Source organism: Miscanthus floridulus, chromosome 17, assembly GCF_019320115.1.
Source record: "Miscanthus floridulus cultivar M001 chromosome 17, ASM1932011v1, whole genome shotgun sequence".
In the NCBI taxonomy this organism is placed as follows: domain Eukaryota; kingdom Viridiplantae; phylum Streptophyta; class Magnoliopsida; order Poales; family Poaceae; genus Miscanthus; species Miscanthus floridulus.
In genome coordinates this window covers 72,633,357-72,651,802 of record NC_089596.1, presented here as the reverse complement: position 1 = coordinate 72,651,802, position 18,446 = coordinate 72,633,357, and the positions used below count along the sequence as shown (strand labels likewise).

Below are 18,446 nucleotides of genomic sequence, written 5' to 3'. Positions count from 1 at the left end.
AGTGCCTTGAGATCATTTACAATCACTTCCATCTGATGGAACATGTCCGACACACTCTCATCTTCCTTCATCTTGAAACTAGCAAATTTATCCTTGAGAATGTATGCCTTTGCACCCTTGATTGCCTTGGTGCCCTCAAATGATTCTTCCAATTTCTTCCATGCCTCATGAGCTCTCTCAATGTTCTTGATTTGCTCAAATGTTCTCTCATCCAAAGCATCATGGATGGCACTAAGAGCAATGTCATTGTTTTGGAGTAGCAATTCTTCGGTGGCGGTGGGAGCCTCTTCATCTTCTATCTTAATTTTTGTTTCTACCACCTTCCAAATCTTCCTATTGATTGACTTGATATATGTTGTCATCTTAGCCTTCCAATAGGGATAATTTGTGCCATCAAATTGGCGTGGCTTCTTGGTGTTGTTGATTTGAGCCATTTTTACATCGAAGTTTGTTAAGCCTCAAATCACGGTGACCTCGGCTCCGATACCACTTGAAAGGTCCTAATGGCTAGAGAGGGGGTGAATAGCCTAATAAAAATTTCTACAACAACACTTAACAAAATGGTTAGACAATTATGAGGCAAAGCAAGTGTTGCGCTAGCCTACTCAAAATACAAGCCACCTACCACAATTCTAGTTTAGATAGTGTCAATTCACACAATAGCTACAACACTACCCTATGTTAGTGAGCTCTCAAAGGCTAACTAAAGAGCCTCACCAATCAAGCAAGCAAGCTCTCACAACTAGCTACACTAAAGAGCTTGTCAACTAGTTTGCGGTAAAATAAAGAGAGTGATCAAGAAGGTTATACCGCCGTGTAGATGAAGAAATCAATCAATCATAAGGATGAATAATAATGAAGACCAATCACCTCGGAAGCAATGATGAACACAATGATTTTTACCGAGGTTCACTTGCTTGCCGGCAAGCTAGTCCTCATTGTGGCGATTCACTCACTTGGAGGTTCACGCGCTAATTGGCATCACATGCCAAACCCTCAATAGGGTGTCACACAACCAACACAAGATAAGGATCACACAAGCCATGAGCAATCCACTAGAGTACCTTTTGGTGCTCCACTGGGGAAAGGTCAAGAACCCCTCACAATCACCACGATCGGAGCCGGAGATAATCACCACCTCCGCTCGACGATCCTCGCTACTCCAAGCCGTCTAGGTGGCGGCAACCACCAAGAGTAACAAGCGAAATCCACAGTGAAACACGAATACCAAGTGCCTCTAGATGCAATCACTCAAGCAATGCACTTGGATCACTCCCAATCTAACTATGATGATGAATCAATGATGGAGATGAGTGGGAGGACTTTGACTAAGCTCACAAGGTTGCTATGTCAATGAAAAATGGCCAAAGATGTGAGCCATAGCCGGCCATGGGGCTTAAATAGAAGTCCCCACGAAATAGAGCCGTTGTACCCCTTCACTGGGCACACTGCGCTCTGACCGGATGATCCGGTCCAACTGACCGGATGCTAGCCCTCAATGTCCGGTCGCCCGATGGATGCCACGCGTCACCAGCTTCAAACGCTGTTCGTCAGATTTCAACGGCTACGAAGCTGACCGGACGATCCGGTAAAACTGACCGGACACTGAAGCCCCAGCGTCCGGTTGAGTACAGTAAGGGTCCAAATCCGTTTTTCCTTGACCGGACGCGTCCGGTCCACCTCGACCGGACATAGCCCAGCGTCTGGTGGTAAACCCTAGCTACTGTATCACTAGGTCAGCGTGACCGGACGCAGGCAGTTAGCGTCTGGTGCATTCAGATCCAGTGTCCGGTCACTTGATAGACGCTGGCATCTCCTCTATCTTCTTCACCCTTGCTCAATTGTGCTAACCACCAAGTGTATCACCTTGTGCTCATGTGTTAGCATATTTTCACAAACATTTTCAAGGGTGTTAGCACTCCACTAGATCCTAAATGCATATGCAATGAGTTAGAGCATCTAGTGGCACTTTGATAACCGCATTCCAATACGAGTTTCACTCCTCTTAATAGTACGGCTATCAAACCTAAATGTGATCACACTCTCTAAGTGTCTTGATCACCGAAACAAAATAGCTCCTACAAATTATACCTTTGCCTTGAGCTTTTTGTTTTTCTCTTTCTTCTTTTCAAGTTTAAGCCCTTGATCATCGTCATGCCCACACCATTGTCATGTTATGATCTTCATTAGCTTCTCCACTTGAAGTGTGCTACCTATCTCATTATCACTTGATAAACTAGGTAAGCACTTAGGGTTTCATTAATTCACCAAAACCAAACTAGAGCTTTCACCTGGGCTCAGGAATAAAGTCACCGACCGACTCAAACTGGATATAGGGCACGTTGCCTAAACCAGTATAAACTCTATGTCATTGAGTGCTAGGCCACCTCCGATCACAACGTATGGCAAAACTACAAATATTTACGTGTTGGTCACTTTCTGCACCGACAGTTGGCGCCGTCCGTGGGGAAGACTGAAAGGTCCTTGTTTGGTTTTGGTAATTGAGTGACAACCTAGGTGGACTAATTATGTTTATGTGAGATACACAGGTGATTAGTCCACAGGTACATGTGTGTGAGCAACATATGCCATGAAGGTGAAAACGGCTTGGAAATGTTGCAAAGCTCACACATGTGATGATGAAGGAGCTTAAATGCACATGAGACATGACATTGAGTCATGTGATCAAGGTGGAGAAGATCAAGATAAGACTTGGCTTGATGGACCGGTTGCAAGCGTGAAGGGCAAGTCGAAGGCTTTGGAGTGATGGACCGCGTGGCGGTGAAGCTTGAGAAAGACTTGGCGCCGATGGACGATGGCAACGGTAAAGAGCAAGTAAAGTCAAGATCGATGAACATATATGATCACATGATGATATGAAGTGGATCATATCATTGTTGATCGTGTTGGTGCATGTGTTGCATCAACATTGGAGGAGATGGAATGGAATGCGCAAGGCAAGGGTATAACCTAGGGCATTTCATTTCACCGGTCATAGGTGTGTAGAGAAGTATATGACCGGGTTTAGGATAGATGGCCATACTATCAAGAGGGGCAAACTTGTTTGCATATCAGTCATCTAGTGCCACTCGAGTGATCTAACTTTGCATCATCGCTAGGATCGAGTGGCGTGGCAAGTTGAGTGGCTAACATCCTTTGGGAAATGATTGTGAAAAGCTAACACACATACACATGGTGGTGTACACTTGGTGGTGTTGGAACATCTACAAAGGAGGTGGTCCTTCTCTCCCTCCCACCGAGCTTGCGAGTGTTGCGCAAGCTCGACGGGATTCGGCGCTTTCAGAAAAATGGAATGCCTATTTTCTATTGCGCCGGATGCAAATTCTTGTGGTTGGCACATTGGAGCAAGGGTGAAGAAGTTAGAAGTGAAAACGAGTTGATCGTGAAGACGCTGGCATCGGTCAACTGACCGGACGCTGGGTCTAAAAGCACCAGACCCTGGCAGCGTGCATCCGGTCAAACTGATGGGTCTGCACAGTACCGAGGGTATTGCACCGGACGCTGGTCTGTGTCCGGTCAAGGTGGACCGAACACGTCCGGTCGAAGAAATACGCCTCGGGGAGCTTACTGGAAACGACCGGACGCTGAGGATTGTACGTACGGTCAGTTGAAGCTACTGTGTCCGGTTAGGTCAAGTGACCATTGGAATCGAGACACGTGGCCATCTGCGGGCGACCGAACGCTGAGGTCCAGCGTCCGGTCAACACGACCGGAGCGTCCGGTCAGCCCGATTTTTGCCCAGTGAAGGGGTAACGGCTAGTTTAGCCCTTGGGGCTATAAATAGAAGTGGCCTTCGACCATGGCTGGTGCTGAGCACCTTGGGGGACTTTGTGTCCATGCTTGAGTGCTTAGGAGCCCTCCATCTCACACATACTTGATAGCGATCATCCGATTATATGAGTGAGCGATTCTAGTGCGATTGCATCGTGAGGTTGCATCGAGTGGCACTAGGTGATCGAGTTGCAAGCCAGTGGTGCTTGTTACTCTTGGAGGTTGCCACCTCCTAGACGGCTTGGTGGTGGTCTTCGTGGAAGCCCGCAAGAAGCTTGTGCGGCGCTCCGGAGAAGTGCTTGTGAGGGGCATTGTGCTCGCCCCGCGGGAGCCACGAAGAGCAACTCTAGTAAAGCGTGTCATTGAGCTACCCTCACTCAAGGGGTAGGTTCTTGCGGCGCCCGATGTGCGGGCTTAGCGGGTGATGCTAATTAGCCGCCGAACCACCAAGTAAGCAGTCGACACAACGGGGACTAGCGTGTTGGCAAACACGTGAACCTCGGGAGAAAAATCATCGTGTCAACCTTGTTCTTCCCGTTGGTTTGCATCCCCATTACACAAGCTTGCAATTACTATTATACATATTAAGCTTGTGTAGTTGCTCCTGTAATTAGATAGCTTGTGTAGCTTGCTAATTACCTTCTTGCTTGTGTAGCATAGAAGTAGCTCTCTTGCATTGCTAATTTGGTTTTAGTAACCTTGTTAGTCACATTGCTTAGTTTGTGTAGCTAAGTATTTGCGCTCTCTAATTAGGCATTGGTTGCCTTGTTATTGAGCATTGCTAGTGAGCTTAGTTAGCTTTGTGCTTTTGTTTACTAGCATGTGTAGGAGCTCCCTTGTTGCTTAAAGTACTAGTGGCATAGGTTTGTGTAATCTTGCTCCTAGAATTGTTTAGGAGAGCTCTAGCTAGCCCGGCACCTTAGTTGCATGATTAGTATTTTTGCAAGGTGCTAGTGAACATATATAGAGGGGTGTAGTCTTGGCTAGACCGATAGTTTTAATTCCGCACTTGTTTCGGTTAGCCAACGTGATTAAGTTTCAAAAAGGACTATTCACCCCCCTCTAGTCGCCATCTCGACCCTTTCAAAGACGTTGTACGTTCAAACACTTCTTTGGTCATCGGATGGCCCACTTTTCCGCCACCCTCGCCGTGGCGGGCTCAGGCAATACGATTCGCTTTGGCTCACTGGAGTTTCCCGCACTCTTATCTGTTGGGATGTGGGTTCCACCCGTTTTCGATCCATCCTAGGTCTTCCTCTTTGGAAGCCTGGACTTCATCGCCGACCGTCTCTCCCTCCAGTCCATCCCTCCACGCACGCCTCCCTCTACGGCGTGGAGGCAGCAAAGGCGGCTAGCGGGGAGGAGGAGGCGCATGGGCCAGCCCCCTACGGTGGCGGCGGCCACCACACGTAGCAGCGGTGCGCGGGGGATGCCTGCACCGGTGTAACATCCTAATGGGCCAAAGTGGGCCCAATCCAATCCAGTCACGGGCCGGTGGTACTGTAGCAGAGAAGCGGACCGGTTACTGTAGCATCCGAATTTCGGTCTACTTAGACCGAGTACTGTTCACCCGAAAATGGCCAGCCAAGTTCGGGGGTACTGTTCACCCGTGTTACTGTAACACCGCGAAAAAACACTGCGCAACCAGTTTAGTACCATACTGGAAACTCTGAGATCGCCGGATCGACTTAAATACCAGGGCCAGGAACGCGTAGTAACCTTCGGTTAACCGTTTTGAACGAAGCGAGGACGAAAGTTCAAGCGGGTTGCTACGCGGGTGGGACCACTCCTCGGAAGAGTGGGCCTGGGCCATGTATGTCGGGACTGGTCGTTACATTTGGTATCAGAGCCGACTCTCGAGGTTTCACGGGCACGTGGGGACAACTGCGCGGGTATGTTGTGTGCATGTGCGTGGACCTGTCGTGGACACGGCATGGCATACACATGTGCCGGCACGGGGCCACACAAACGTGTTGAAGAGAGGAGGATCCTGGAATAAATGTCCCGAAAGGGTAAGCTGATCTGGCATTAGGGGGATGATTGTAACATCCTAATGGGCCAAAGTGGGCCCAATCCAATCCAGTCATGGGCCGGTGGTACTGTAGCAGAGAAGTGGGCCGGGTACTGTAGCGTCCGAATTTCGGGCTGCTATAGACCGAGCCCTGTTCACCCGAAACTGGCCCAGCCAAGCTCGAGGGGACTGTTCACCTGTGTTACTGTAGTACCACGAAAAAACACTGCGCAACCAGTTTAGTACCATAGAAACTCTGAGATCGCCGGATCGACTTAAATACCAGGGCCAGGAACGCGCAGTAACCTTCGATTAACCGTTTTGAACGAAGCGAGGACGAAAGTTCAAGCGGGTTGCTACGCGGGTGGGACCACTCCTCGGAAGAGTGGGCCTGGGCCATGTATGTCGGGACTGGTCGTTACAACCGGCGACGGCGGACCTCCCTCTCCTCCAAGCACGGCACGGCGGCCCCTCCCTCTCTTCTGAGCACGACACCCCTTCCCTATCCCTCGTGCGTCGACCTCCAACGATCCATCGGTGGCGGATCCGACCACCGGAGGCGGTAGGGGCGCAGATCAAGTCACCAACAGCGGTGGGGCGCGCGGATCCGGCCACCACCGAACGGATCTGGCCACCGGCGGTTGCGGCGGCGCGGATCCTACCACGGGCAACAGCGACGTGTGGTACGGGCTCGGTGGGCTTTTTTTATTTTGTGAAATTATTAACTGAGGCGGGCTACTTAACTCAACCGCCTCCGTTAATAGCATTAACCGAGGTGGTTGTCTTATACCGACCGCCTCGGTTAAGGTCACGATTAACCGTGACCTTTGGACCGAGGCGGTTCGCTTGCCCGCCTCGATTAAGCGCTTTTGTACGCCTCGATAAAGTTTTCAAGTGTCATTTTCTGAAAAGGTGCTTATTATAATTGATACGTGTATGATGCTTAGGCGAATAGCACGTGAAAAATGAGACATGCATGGGAAATGAAATTAACTAACATTGTCTATAAGTTGCTGAACGACATTTATTTTGAACCTACTCTCTCCGTTTATAAGAAACGACGTTTTTCCTAAAAAAAAAGAAACAATGTTTTTCTAGCCTTCTAGGTTTTTTCTAAACCAAAACATGGCCAGTTTGATCAGGTTTGTAAAATAAATATCCTATATGTAAGACATTAAATTAGTATCATTGGTTTTGTCATGAATTATATTTCCATAACAATATAACTATTAGGTATATATCATAAATGCAAATAATTTCTATATAATCTATATATTAAGGTGTGGGAATTAGGGCTTGTTTGGTTTCTCCAGGAGCTCCTAAAATTCCTGTCACATCGAATGTTTAGACACATGCATGGAGTATTAAATATAGACTAATTACGAAACTAATTGCACAACTTGCGACTAATTTGCGAGACGAATCTTTTAAGCCTAATTAGTCTATGATTTGACAACGTGGTGCTACAGTAAACATGTGCTATTTATGGATTAGTTAGACTTAAAAAATCGTCTCGCATATTAGCCTTCATCTATATAATTGATTTTGTAATTAATCTATATTTAATACTCCTTATTAGTACGTAAATATTAAATGTGACATAAATTTTAGGAGCGACTAAAGAACCAAACGTCCCCTTAATTAAACAGAATTAAAAGTTAAAGTTTAAGATAGCTAGCGAAAGCAAAACAGTTGCACAAAGTCATATATTTGTCGGACAACGAACCCTCCATTACTTGCGTCTTACTGCTCCTAGCTCCACACAAGATGCGATGCATTTGGGCACAAGAAGGGTTTCTTGTTGGCAGCAGCATATATAGCGATCTAGTAGTACGGTTGGCTGATTTGGTATGAGAAAAAATATTATTTGTTAGCTGAAAAAATACAATTTATAAACTAAATAAACTTAAACGAATAAGCTTAAACGAACATGGTGATATGTTGCTCGCGTTGTATATTAGTACTATTATTGCTACTGAGACCGAAGCAGCGGCTGACTCTCATCGATCCATCCCTCTCTCGAATCTCAACTCCTTGTATTCGGCAGGCACGCTCCACTAGCACTACTAGTTGCCATGCAAGTTGAGTGCTCCTCCAAAAGTTCAAGGCTCCCTCCACCAGCAAGCAGATCGTATTAGCAACAGCCGAATAGACTGCGTGTCACAGTAAACACCCAAAATCTCCAGTAGTACGCACCTGGTCAAAAAGAACGAAAAGGTCTCCGATCCCCTGGTATCTCGCGAACAAGTACGTGACCGCCGTGGCCTGCTTCGCCTGGAGTACATATTCACTCGTGCCGCCAAGTGCCTGTTTAGTTCTCAAAATTTTACAAATCTTTTTAAAATTCTTTGTCACATCGAATATTTAGACGCATGCATGAAGCATTAAATATAAATAAAAAATAAAACTAATTACACAGTTTAGACGAAATTCACGAGACGAATCTTTTAAGCCTAATTAGACTATGATTAGACACTAATTACCAAATAACAACGAAAGTGCTACAGTATCATTTAAAAAAATCGCCAGCTAAACCAGGCCCAACGCCAAAGACTGGTGAGGTTGATTGGAGACGGTTAGTTAAATTAGCAGCAGGCGCGCATGGCTGAACTTTCTCCGTGCGACGCACACGCAGTGTACCTGTTGGCTGTTTGCATGCCCCCGTACGTGTGGCCGTGCGTCACACGAGCTGAGGTCGCCCCCGCCACGCGTGGACTCTCGCGCGGGTCAGTTTCCCACACGCTTGATTACGATGCTAAACGAAACGTGGTAGTGGACCAGTAGCTTCTTCCGAAGAAGTTGTTAGTGTAGTCTCAATGAAAAAAACTAATAGTTTTTATAACATAGGATATCGCACCAAAAAAAGTATTGCTTTTCAACCTATGGTTTCTACGAGTAATAACTATTTTTTCTTCTCTCTCCTAACTCTATCTTTTCCTCCAATGGGAGTGCGACACGAGCTCCCTAGAAACTGGTGGTTTCTCCTCAATGGCGATTTCATGGTTTCTTGGTGCATTGGGTCAAGAGTAGACCTGGTTTTTTCATGAAGAAACCATTTCTATGATTTTTTCTCTCTTTCTTCATTAATTACGTTGCCATGTCAGCATTTTGCCTACGTGGCAAGTCATTTAATGAGGATAGAAACCATCATCAATGCACCATTGGGACTGCCCTTACCAAGGGTCAAAGGGCACGCTGGCGTCGTTTCGTGGCGAGGTGGCGTGTCGTGGCGAGGGGGCGTGCATGAGTCGGCACCAACACCATGCGAGGCTGACTATGATGGTACTAGTAATATCACGAGGAAGGGCAGCACAAGCGCCAGGATGTTCGGGTGTCTGGACACCCGCAGCTCTGCAACGTCGGCGCCAACGCCTGCTGCATGCATAGGCTGGGCCCGCCCACGCTCCCCCATGCTTCCCTGCTTCCCGCTCCTCTTCACGCATGCTGCGCCGTTCCCCTCCGTGCACGGCATCCCAACAACTGCAGCACGAGGCTACGGTAGAGGACTCACATTGCAAATTGCATAACACCCCTGTCTACTTTTGAAAAATTCAGATAAAATATTTGCAAAACAGTTGAAACATTTGAAACAAGCGTCTGAAACATTTGCAAAACACACATGAAAAGCACTTGAAAAACAATTGCAAACATATGTAACATCCAGATAAAAACACTTGCAACATATGTGTGAAACATATGCAACATCCAGATAAACACACTTGTAACATGCATATGAAAAAACAGAGAAAACATTGGGAACATCCACTTGTAGCATACGTGTTTAACCGTGGCCTGTCACTCGAGCTTGAGCGGCAGCGGCGAGCTGGGACTGCCGCGGAGGCGGGATGGCCCGACCTGCGTCGTCGTCAAAGGCGATGGCGGCATCACTCCAGCGGGCATCTGCAGAGGCATGTGCTGCCGCGGTGGTGGTGGCGGCGACGACGCCGCACCCGCCATCGCCTGCTCCTACGCCGGCGAGGCCTCTAGGCGCTTGGTGGCGAGGTTGTGTTTGTTGTTGTGCATCGACACCTTGAGCACACGCCGCTTGACGCTGATCTCCTGGCAGAAGGCCTGCTCTATGCCATCGCTGAGCCTCTAGAGGCGCCACCCCACACGCTCCGCGAACTCCAGCATGCGTGCCTTCTCCTCCGGGGTGAACTTGGTGCGGAGATATGGAGGTGAAAGAGAGACGAGATAGAGAAACAGGAGAGGATAAAGTTCGGGAGAGGATAAGTTTAAATGGCTACTTGAGAGGAGCAATACGTGGACAATATGAGGCCACGTAGAGTCCGGAGAGACTCCTAGCGTCTGGACACTCTAATCGTAGAATTACCGCACGAGGAATCGAGGATATCAGATCAGATGGAATCGAATCGCGCGTCTCTATTTCATTATGCTGCCTGAAGAGCTGGTCAACTAAAACTTGTGTTTGACCTGCGTGGTGTGGCAACAATCAACAGAGGGCGACCTACGCAGTCTGCGGGCCTGGTCGACCGCAGGTGACGCATGCAGGATAAATCTGTGCCCCGTGGCGTCCGTCATGGCATCACTACTTGCTCACAGTGAAGCAGTTTTATTCTCTTTTATGTACTCCATTCGTCCCTAAAAGAATGCAATGATGAAACAGTGTCATGTTTTAGTATATCACGTTTGACCAATTATAGATAAAAAGCATAAATATTTATAATACCAGATAAATACCATTATATTAGTTACAAAATGCATTTTTATAATATATTGATTTAGAGCCATAAATATGAATACTATTTACTATAAATACCCCTATGCCACGCTAACAGCGGGTGCGTTCGTGCAGCTACTCTAGCTGCAGCCTGACTCGCAACAGTGCTGTGCAGGTGTATTGTTGGAGCAGCCGTAGTAACAATCTGCATCAAAAAAGGTCCACAAGAGTCATATATATCCAAATGGTAAAAAAGGGCATGATATATACCCCCTTCTCCGTTTATAAAAAAAACGAATTCTCATTTTTCGAGAAGTCAAACAATTTAATTTTTGACTAAAACTATATAAAAAAAAGTACGAACATTCGTGATACAAAAATAATACCAGTAGGTTAGCTATAAAATATTTATGTAGGCATAAATGCTAATACTGTTTACTATAAATTTGGTTAAACTTAAGTGTTTACTTGATCGGGATGAATACCATAGTTGCATTCTTTTGTTGATGGAGGGAGTACTATTAAAAGACAAAACATAGCCCCGCCCTTCTATGGTTACCAATTACCACAGATTGCTCATGAACTTAAACTTTATTTTCATTTGCGCCAGAGAACTAGACCATCACAACAGATACATTTGTGTCATCTTATCGATGGTTCTATCCCCTTAATTGTCTGACATAATTTTGTTTGACTTGTAACTTTTAGACTGTTTATTAATAGTCAATCATTGCAATATGCTATCTTAATTTATGCATAGAAAAAGGAAGTCCATGAGATTGGTAGTAACCACAACTTGCAGGGGCGGATCCAGAACGGGGCTGCGTCCCGGGCTGAGCTGCTGATTCACGTTTAAAACAGTCTGATCTCGCTTCCTAGGTCTCCTTTTGTCTAATTAAGATCATAGTTTTTTTAGGCTAAACACCACATATGTTACAGGGGCTATATGGACTCGCCCCGGGCTGCAGCCCGGGCAGCCCGGGCCCTGGATCCGCCCCTGACAACTTGTATAATGGTAGGGTAGTGGTTGCCAGGTAGTTTTAAAAGACAGCTCATAAAACGGTGCTTCAAAAAGAAAGATTGCATTTGTCTGGTGACAGACGGACCTAGTACACAAGAAAAGAAGAAAGCTCATAAAACGCTGCTTCGCAAAAGAACGATTGTGCTTGCCTGGTGACGGGCGGACCCAGTACACAAGGAAAAATGATAGCTCATAAAACACTGCTTCGCAAAAGAATGATTGCGCTTGCTTGGTGACGGGCGAAACCAGTACACAACGAAAAAAGATAGCTCATAAAACGCTGCTTCGCAAAAAGAACGATTACACTTGCTTGACGACGGGCGGAACCAGTACACAAGGAAAAAAGATAGCTCATAAAACGCTGCTTCACAAAAAAGAACGATTGCACTTGCCTAGTGACTGATGGATGTAGTACACAAGGAAAAAAAGATAGCTCATAAAACACTGCTTCGTAAAAGAACAATTGCACTTGCCTGGTGACGGGCGGAACCATTACACAAGGAAAAAAATAGCTCATAAAACGCTGCTTTGCAAAAGAACGACTACACTTACCTAGTGACGGGTAGACCCGGTACACAACGAGCGGGGGCACGTGCCCCATTCAAATTCTAGTTTTTTTTAAAGAAAATATACCTCCTTTCATGTAGCTACAGAGGTCCATCAATAACAGGTCGCCGCTCAAATTTTCGTGCTAGTTTCGCCCCTGGTCCTCTTCGTTTTCACCAAATATAGTCTGCGGTTGCTTCAAATCTTGTTGACCACGATGCCCCTGACTGGCTAGCCTAGATTCTCCATCCATGAAAGACAGAAGACCAAACGTTGCACTGGCTCCAAACTCTTAGCTTCCCCTGTTCTCTTGCGAGTCGCATAGCATAATGCTACTTTACTTTTGTTGATGTTATGTATGGTATTGTATTAAGTTAGTACCGTGAGTTTGCCCTGACTCCGGCGACAATTAATCCTGGCTTCGCCCCTAGTCCTCAGACGCCACTTAAATTTTGTACTAGTTCTTCAACAGTCTGCCTCCGGTGACGGGCCTCGCCGCATCCAACCGGTTCCAACAGACGTTGCCCTAACCCAACAGAACAAAGAGTACTTTGTGTAGTTTAAGTTCCCAACGGAAAGGGAACGCATGGCATAGTGGCATGTGTTACGGTAGCTTTGACCTTGGGTTTTTTTTTATGAGCCCACCTGTGGCTGTGGAACCATACCAAACCCGACCTAATAAGACTCCCAACCCAACCGGACGCATGTCACCTAATCAGGCCCTAAACTATCGCTGCCCTTCCCAGCTCCCCCGCTACCTTCCAGAAAGCACACACGTACATCATGCACCCGCCGCCAACCACACTACTTGATGAAACAAAACAGCTGCTGCCTGCTGCTACCTAATCTCATAATCTGCTCAAGGTTGCTCTCCCAATCTCATTAATCTCTCTCTCTCTCTCTCTCTCTCCCTCCCGCATTGCCAAGCACCACCCGACCGAGCAGATTCTGCTCTGCCAGTGATCAAACAAACAGCAAGAAGCTCAGCACTACAGCAGTAATAATCGGAGCTGTACATAGTAGGAGTTGGGACTGAAAGTTAACTGACGGGACCTTTCGCAATGACGCCGTGTCGATTGCACGGCTGCCTCGCTGAATGTGGGTTCATCGGCAGGCAGGGTCCGGCCGGGCGGTCCCGTTCGCTCATCGGCTCATGCTGGTCTGGTCTGGTCTGGTCCTCCATCCACCCTTTCCTTCCAATGCACCACGCCAAGCAAGCCTCCGCTGCCCCCGCTCCATCTCATCATGTCCTCTGTCATTAGCACGGGCCCGGCCGCCGAAACAACCGTCACCGGTCCCCGCAGCGACGCGAGCCGTAACCACCGCTACCAAACCGCCGATGGAGCTGCAGTAGCAGTACAACTACAAGCAGCAAGTGGGAGCAGGGCGTCGCAAGTGCACGACACGCGGGCTCCACCGCCGCAACCGCAACCGCAACCGCAACCACCACCCAACCCAACTCTAGCAACAGACGGGGGAAACAAAAGCGTGTACAGGCAGCACAAACACTGGAACAGGAAACAGCGCCCCGAGCTGTAGCGAGCACGGGCACGCTGCCCACGCGCCATATATATATAGGACCCCCGCGGCCGCGCGCCTCGGCAGCAGGGGGGAGCGCGCAGCCGGGCCGGCTGCGCGAGCTCGACCGATCGATCGGCGCCAGCGCCACGAGTGCTCTGCTCTGGTTTCAGCTTGGGAGAGCTAGCTAGCCATGGGGAGGTCGCCGTGCTGCGAGAAGGCGCACACCAACAAGGGCGCGTGGACCAAGGAGGAGGACGAGCGGCTGGTGGCGTACATCCGGGCGCACGGGGAGGGGTGCTGGCGCTCGCTGCCCAAGGCCGCGGGTCTGCTGCGCTGCGGCAAGAGCTGCAGGCTGCGGTGGATGAACTACCTCCGCCCGGACCTCAAGCGCGGCAACTTCACCGACGACGAGGACGAGCTCATCATCCGCCTGCACAGCCTCCTCGGCAACAAGTGAGTACTACTCCGTAAGCCTGCGCGCGGCGCCGTGTCCTTCTATTCTGTCTACCTTCCGTCGTCGCACGCAGTCGATCGATACGTCCTTTGATTGATTGATTGATGCTGTCTGACATGCTGCTCGCTCATCTCTTTGACCCGCAGGTGGTCTCTGATCGCCGGGCAGCTGCCGGGCCGGACGGACAACGAGATCAAGAACTACTGGAACACGCACATCAAGCGCAAGCTCCTGGCCCGCGGCATCGACCCGCAGACGCACCGCGCGCTCGGCGCCGACGCAGCGGTGGCTCCCGGCGTCGCGGCGCACCACCGGGCGGCGTCGGCGGCGCTGCTTCACAACGCGGGCGCCGTCATCGTCCCGGCGGCCCCCGTCAAGCTCGCCGTGAAGCCGCCGGCGCCGGCGGAGTCGTCATCCGACGACGGCGGCAGCAGCAGCGGTAGCGGTAGCGGCGGCGGCGGAGGCGGCGGCACCAGCGCGGGGGAGCAGCCGCGGTGCCCCGACCTCAACCTCAACCTCGACCTGTCCGTGGGCCCAGCGGCGGCGGCGGCCGACACGCCCACCTCGCACTCGCAGCAGCCGCTGTGCCTGTGCTACCGCCTCGGCCTCCGCGCCGGGGAGGCGTCGTGCGGCTGCCAGGCTGATGACGTCGCGGGGCAGCAGGGGTTTCGATTTTTCAGGCCGTTGGAACAAGGCTAGTAGTGCGTCTCAAAATTCAGAACCGAGAGGAGAGTCGTTAGAATAGCGGGCTTGATTCACTGCAATTTGCAGGACAGGCAGTTTTTCTAATGGACAGCACTGGTTCAGAAAAGAAAACAGGTCAAAAAGAATTGTGATCGTCTCAGTTTTTTTTGTTCGAAATTCACAGTTTCTCCCTCCCCTCCTTAGCAATTCCCCGGTACGTTGTTCACAAGTCAACTCCTCTTCTGCGTGCAAATACAAGAGAGCCAGAGAGGAACTACTTGATTTGGCGGCAGAATTCTTGAGGCACATTATAAATGTGTACAGGTACTAACAGTAGTAGTACAACGAAAGGCTAAACAGATTGGCAGCCACCTAACTGGCAAACTATTAAAAGTGCATTACTGCTCAGGCAGCATGCAAGCAGGAAGAGGACGCGAACGATTGTTTTCAAAGCGCGGCGACCGGACCGGGAGCCGGAACCTCGAACCGACGCCCGCCGAGTAGGCCGGGCCGGCGCTGCGTTCCGGTTTTGGTAGGTAGCCGAATCTTTCTAGTACACATGGTAGTACCCACGAGGAGCCGGGTGAAAACGGATAATTTTTCGACCCCATTTGAGACTGAATTCGTTTAGATAAGGGAAGATCTATTCGTATCCGAGTTTAGATATTCAATATTCGATACCGTATTCGTATCCGAATACTTAAATCACATATTTATGTTGTCGATATCTAATCATATCCTATCCAGTATAGTTGACATTATCTATAGACATTATCTGTATTCAAATCTAAATCGAACAGAAATATAAAAACAAAATATAATATGTTCCTATCACATCCGTTTTCATCGCGAGTACTCCGTAGCTGACAACGCAAAAGCGGCGAAAAGAGGGCGGGCGTCATGTGACTGCCTCTGCCTGCACAGCACAGGCACAGGCACAGGCACAAGAACCGGGTGGATTCGGTGCAGACTGCAGATCGCCCGCCCTTCCGCTGCCGCTGGGATTATTCCTCCGCTCCTTGCACCCGCATCTTTATCTTGGGCCCTATTTAGTTCACCCTAAATCCAAATTTTGTCACTATGCAAAAAGAAGATTTTCCGTCACATCAAACTTACGGTACATGCACGGAGTATTAAATGTTGACGAAATCAAAAACTAATTGCACAGTTTGGTTGTACTTTGCGAGACGAACGTTTTAAGCTAATTAGTCAACGTTTGGATAATTATTATTAAATACAAACGAAATGCTACGGTAGCTACTGTAGCTACAGGCGCTACGTCGGCGCCGATTCTGGCATCAACTAAACGAGGGCTTGGTCTTCGCCTCCATCATCGTCACTCGTCAAACGCCAGGAATTCAATTCGGAGCTTTGTGTTCCTTTTCCTTGCGTGCAAGGCTCTGATTAGTTCCCCTCCAAAACGCCAAATTTTTCAAGATTTCCCGTCACATCGAATCTTTGGACGCATGCATGAAGCATTAAATATAAATAAAAAATAAAACTAATTACACAGTTTAGACGAAATCCACGAGACGAATCTTTTAAGCCTAATTAGATTATGATTGGACACTAATGGTCAAATAAGTTGTGAGAGAAAAACACTGTTGGCTGACTGATAAACCTTGACTGATTCTAACAAAAGAACATGACAGAAATATAAAACAAATGTAATATCAGTCATATGGCTTCCTATGGCATCGGTTTTCATCGCGAGTACTCTGTAGCTGACAACACAAAAGCGTCGAAAAGAGGGTGGGCGTCATGTGACTGCCTCTGCCTACATAGCAAGGGCACAGGAAGTGTTCGGCTGGTATGGATTATTTACTGTTCATGCGAGAAATACTGTTTTATGCTGGAATGTTGTGAGAAAAAAATACTACCCTGGCTAAAAAAAAATAAGCCGATTTCCTTCCCAGCCTAACACAGCCAATAACCGGGTGGATTCGGTGCAGACTGCAGATCGCCCGCCCTTCCGCTGCCGCTGGGATTATTCCTCCGCTCCTTGCACCCGCATCTTCATCTTGGTCTTCGCCTGCGTCATCGTCACTCGTCAAACGCCCGGAATTCAATTCGGAGCTTTGTGTTCCTTTTCGTTGCGTGCCAAGTATGCAGGCATGCAGCTGCTGTTATCAGAGCCGCGCCCTTTTTTCTGCCTACTCGACATCATCGTTGACCAGCACAGATCGAATCAGCATCCGTCTTAGTGATCAAATCGAACAAGATTTCCGCGCAACTCTGTTTTCTTTCACTGCGGAGGCTTTGGCTAATTGGCTTGTAGCCGAAACCGAAATTCGTTTCCTTCCATAAGATGCTTACCAAGCTGAAGTGGCCATAAAGAAATATCTCAGTGGCTTGTCAGGAATCAGCGTCTCTCTTTTTGACCTACAAAAGGGAATACCCAAGAGAAGCTTCTGTGGGGTCCTTTTCAGCGCACGGTTTTCTCGCAGTGTGTCGCGGGGCTGTGTCGCTTTCACTCCTTTGCATTTTTTCTCTCTCTTTTTTGTAGGTTGGTGACGGGTGTTTATTTCAATTTCAACGGGTCCGGGACGGATCCTATCTTGGCCAACAGAGACTACTGCAGCCAGCCAGGCAGCCCTAGGTCCTGTTTGGCTGACTAAATCTTGGCTGAAACTGACTGAAAAATATTGTCGTAGCTGAATTGTTATAAGAGAAAAATACTAGTTCAGCTAAAAAAATAAGCTGAACAAGTTAAATATAGGGTAAAGCGAACAGGACCGGTTATCTACAGTTCCCTTTCGACCAGCCACTTGACGCTCCATCTCCGGCCGATCCCATCCAGCCGAGATAGCAGAAGCAGCATGCTACTTCAGCATGCGCGAATTGCAGATCGAACGAACGCATCTTCGGATGTCGGAGCGTGGACTTCAGCTCAGAACGAGAGCTGGGATACACGAAGTAATGCGATGCACGGTCAAAGATCGAACCTGATCTTCCGAGGTTAGTTAGCTTCAAGTTTCAACATTTCAACGCAAGATCGAAACTTCAAAAGAAAGTCCGCCGCCTCACACCCGATATTTCTTCCCACTATAACGGTACGATTTGTCCCTGCTCAGTTTTGTCCTTTTCGCTTAGACTTGATAAACCATAACTGAAAATACTATTGGCTGATTTATTGTGAGAGAAAAATACTATTTGTTTGACTGAAAAAGTACGGTTTATAAGCTAAACGAACAGGGCGTTCATCGTCGCCTATGGCCCTGTTAGCTTGAACTTATCAGCCATGTTACAGTGTTTTTTTTTCTCACAATAAATCAACAAACAGTACTTTTCAGTCTGACTTTTCAGCGAAGCGAACAGAGCCAAACCAGGGCTAGCAAGCCACATGGCGTCAAGCAGAGGAGAGATTTCTGCAACGCTAGTGTCGTATGTACTGCTTGTTAGTTGATCTCCACCAATAGGCCCAACGGTCTATTGGACCCTTGTCTCTACGCCCTGATCGGGGGCGTCCAACCCAAATACGGTTGGTAGACCCCTGTCGCACAGCACATATAAAAGAGAGCTGGGGATCACGGCTCTAACTATGAGGTTGGTCTGAGCCCCCGTGATCCACCGATAGAAACCCTAATCTGATCTACAGTGTGCTGTCAGCGACGGGATGTCCCACCACTCTGCCGTCGCTCCTGCAGGGTCATCATCGTACCACTACGGACTCCACCGAGCCGAGCTGCCTCTACACTGGCGTCCAAGCCATTACGACGCCATGGACAGAGCGGTG

At 48.4% G+C, this 18,446-nt stretch overlaps 1 protein-coding gene across 1 annotated transcript; it reads left to right on the top strand.

Annotated features, from left to right (window-relative positions):
• Positions 1-13,648: 13,648 nt before the first annotated feature.
• LOC136517358 (transcription repressor MYB6-like) lies at positions 13,649-14,857 on the top strand. The gene is made up of 2 exons (XM_066510908.1): positions 13,649-14,025; positions 14,173-14,857. Exons 1-2 carry the CDS (start codon positions 13,763-13,765, stop codon positions 14,723-14,725), a joined length of 816 nt encoding a protein of 271 aa, XP_066367005.1. The 5' UTR covers positions 13,649-13,762; the 3' UTR covers positions 14,726-14,857.
• Positions 14,858-18,446: the final 3,589 nt, after the last annotated feature.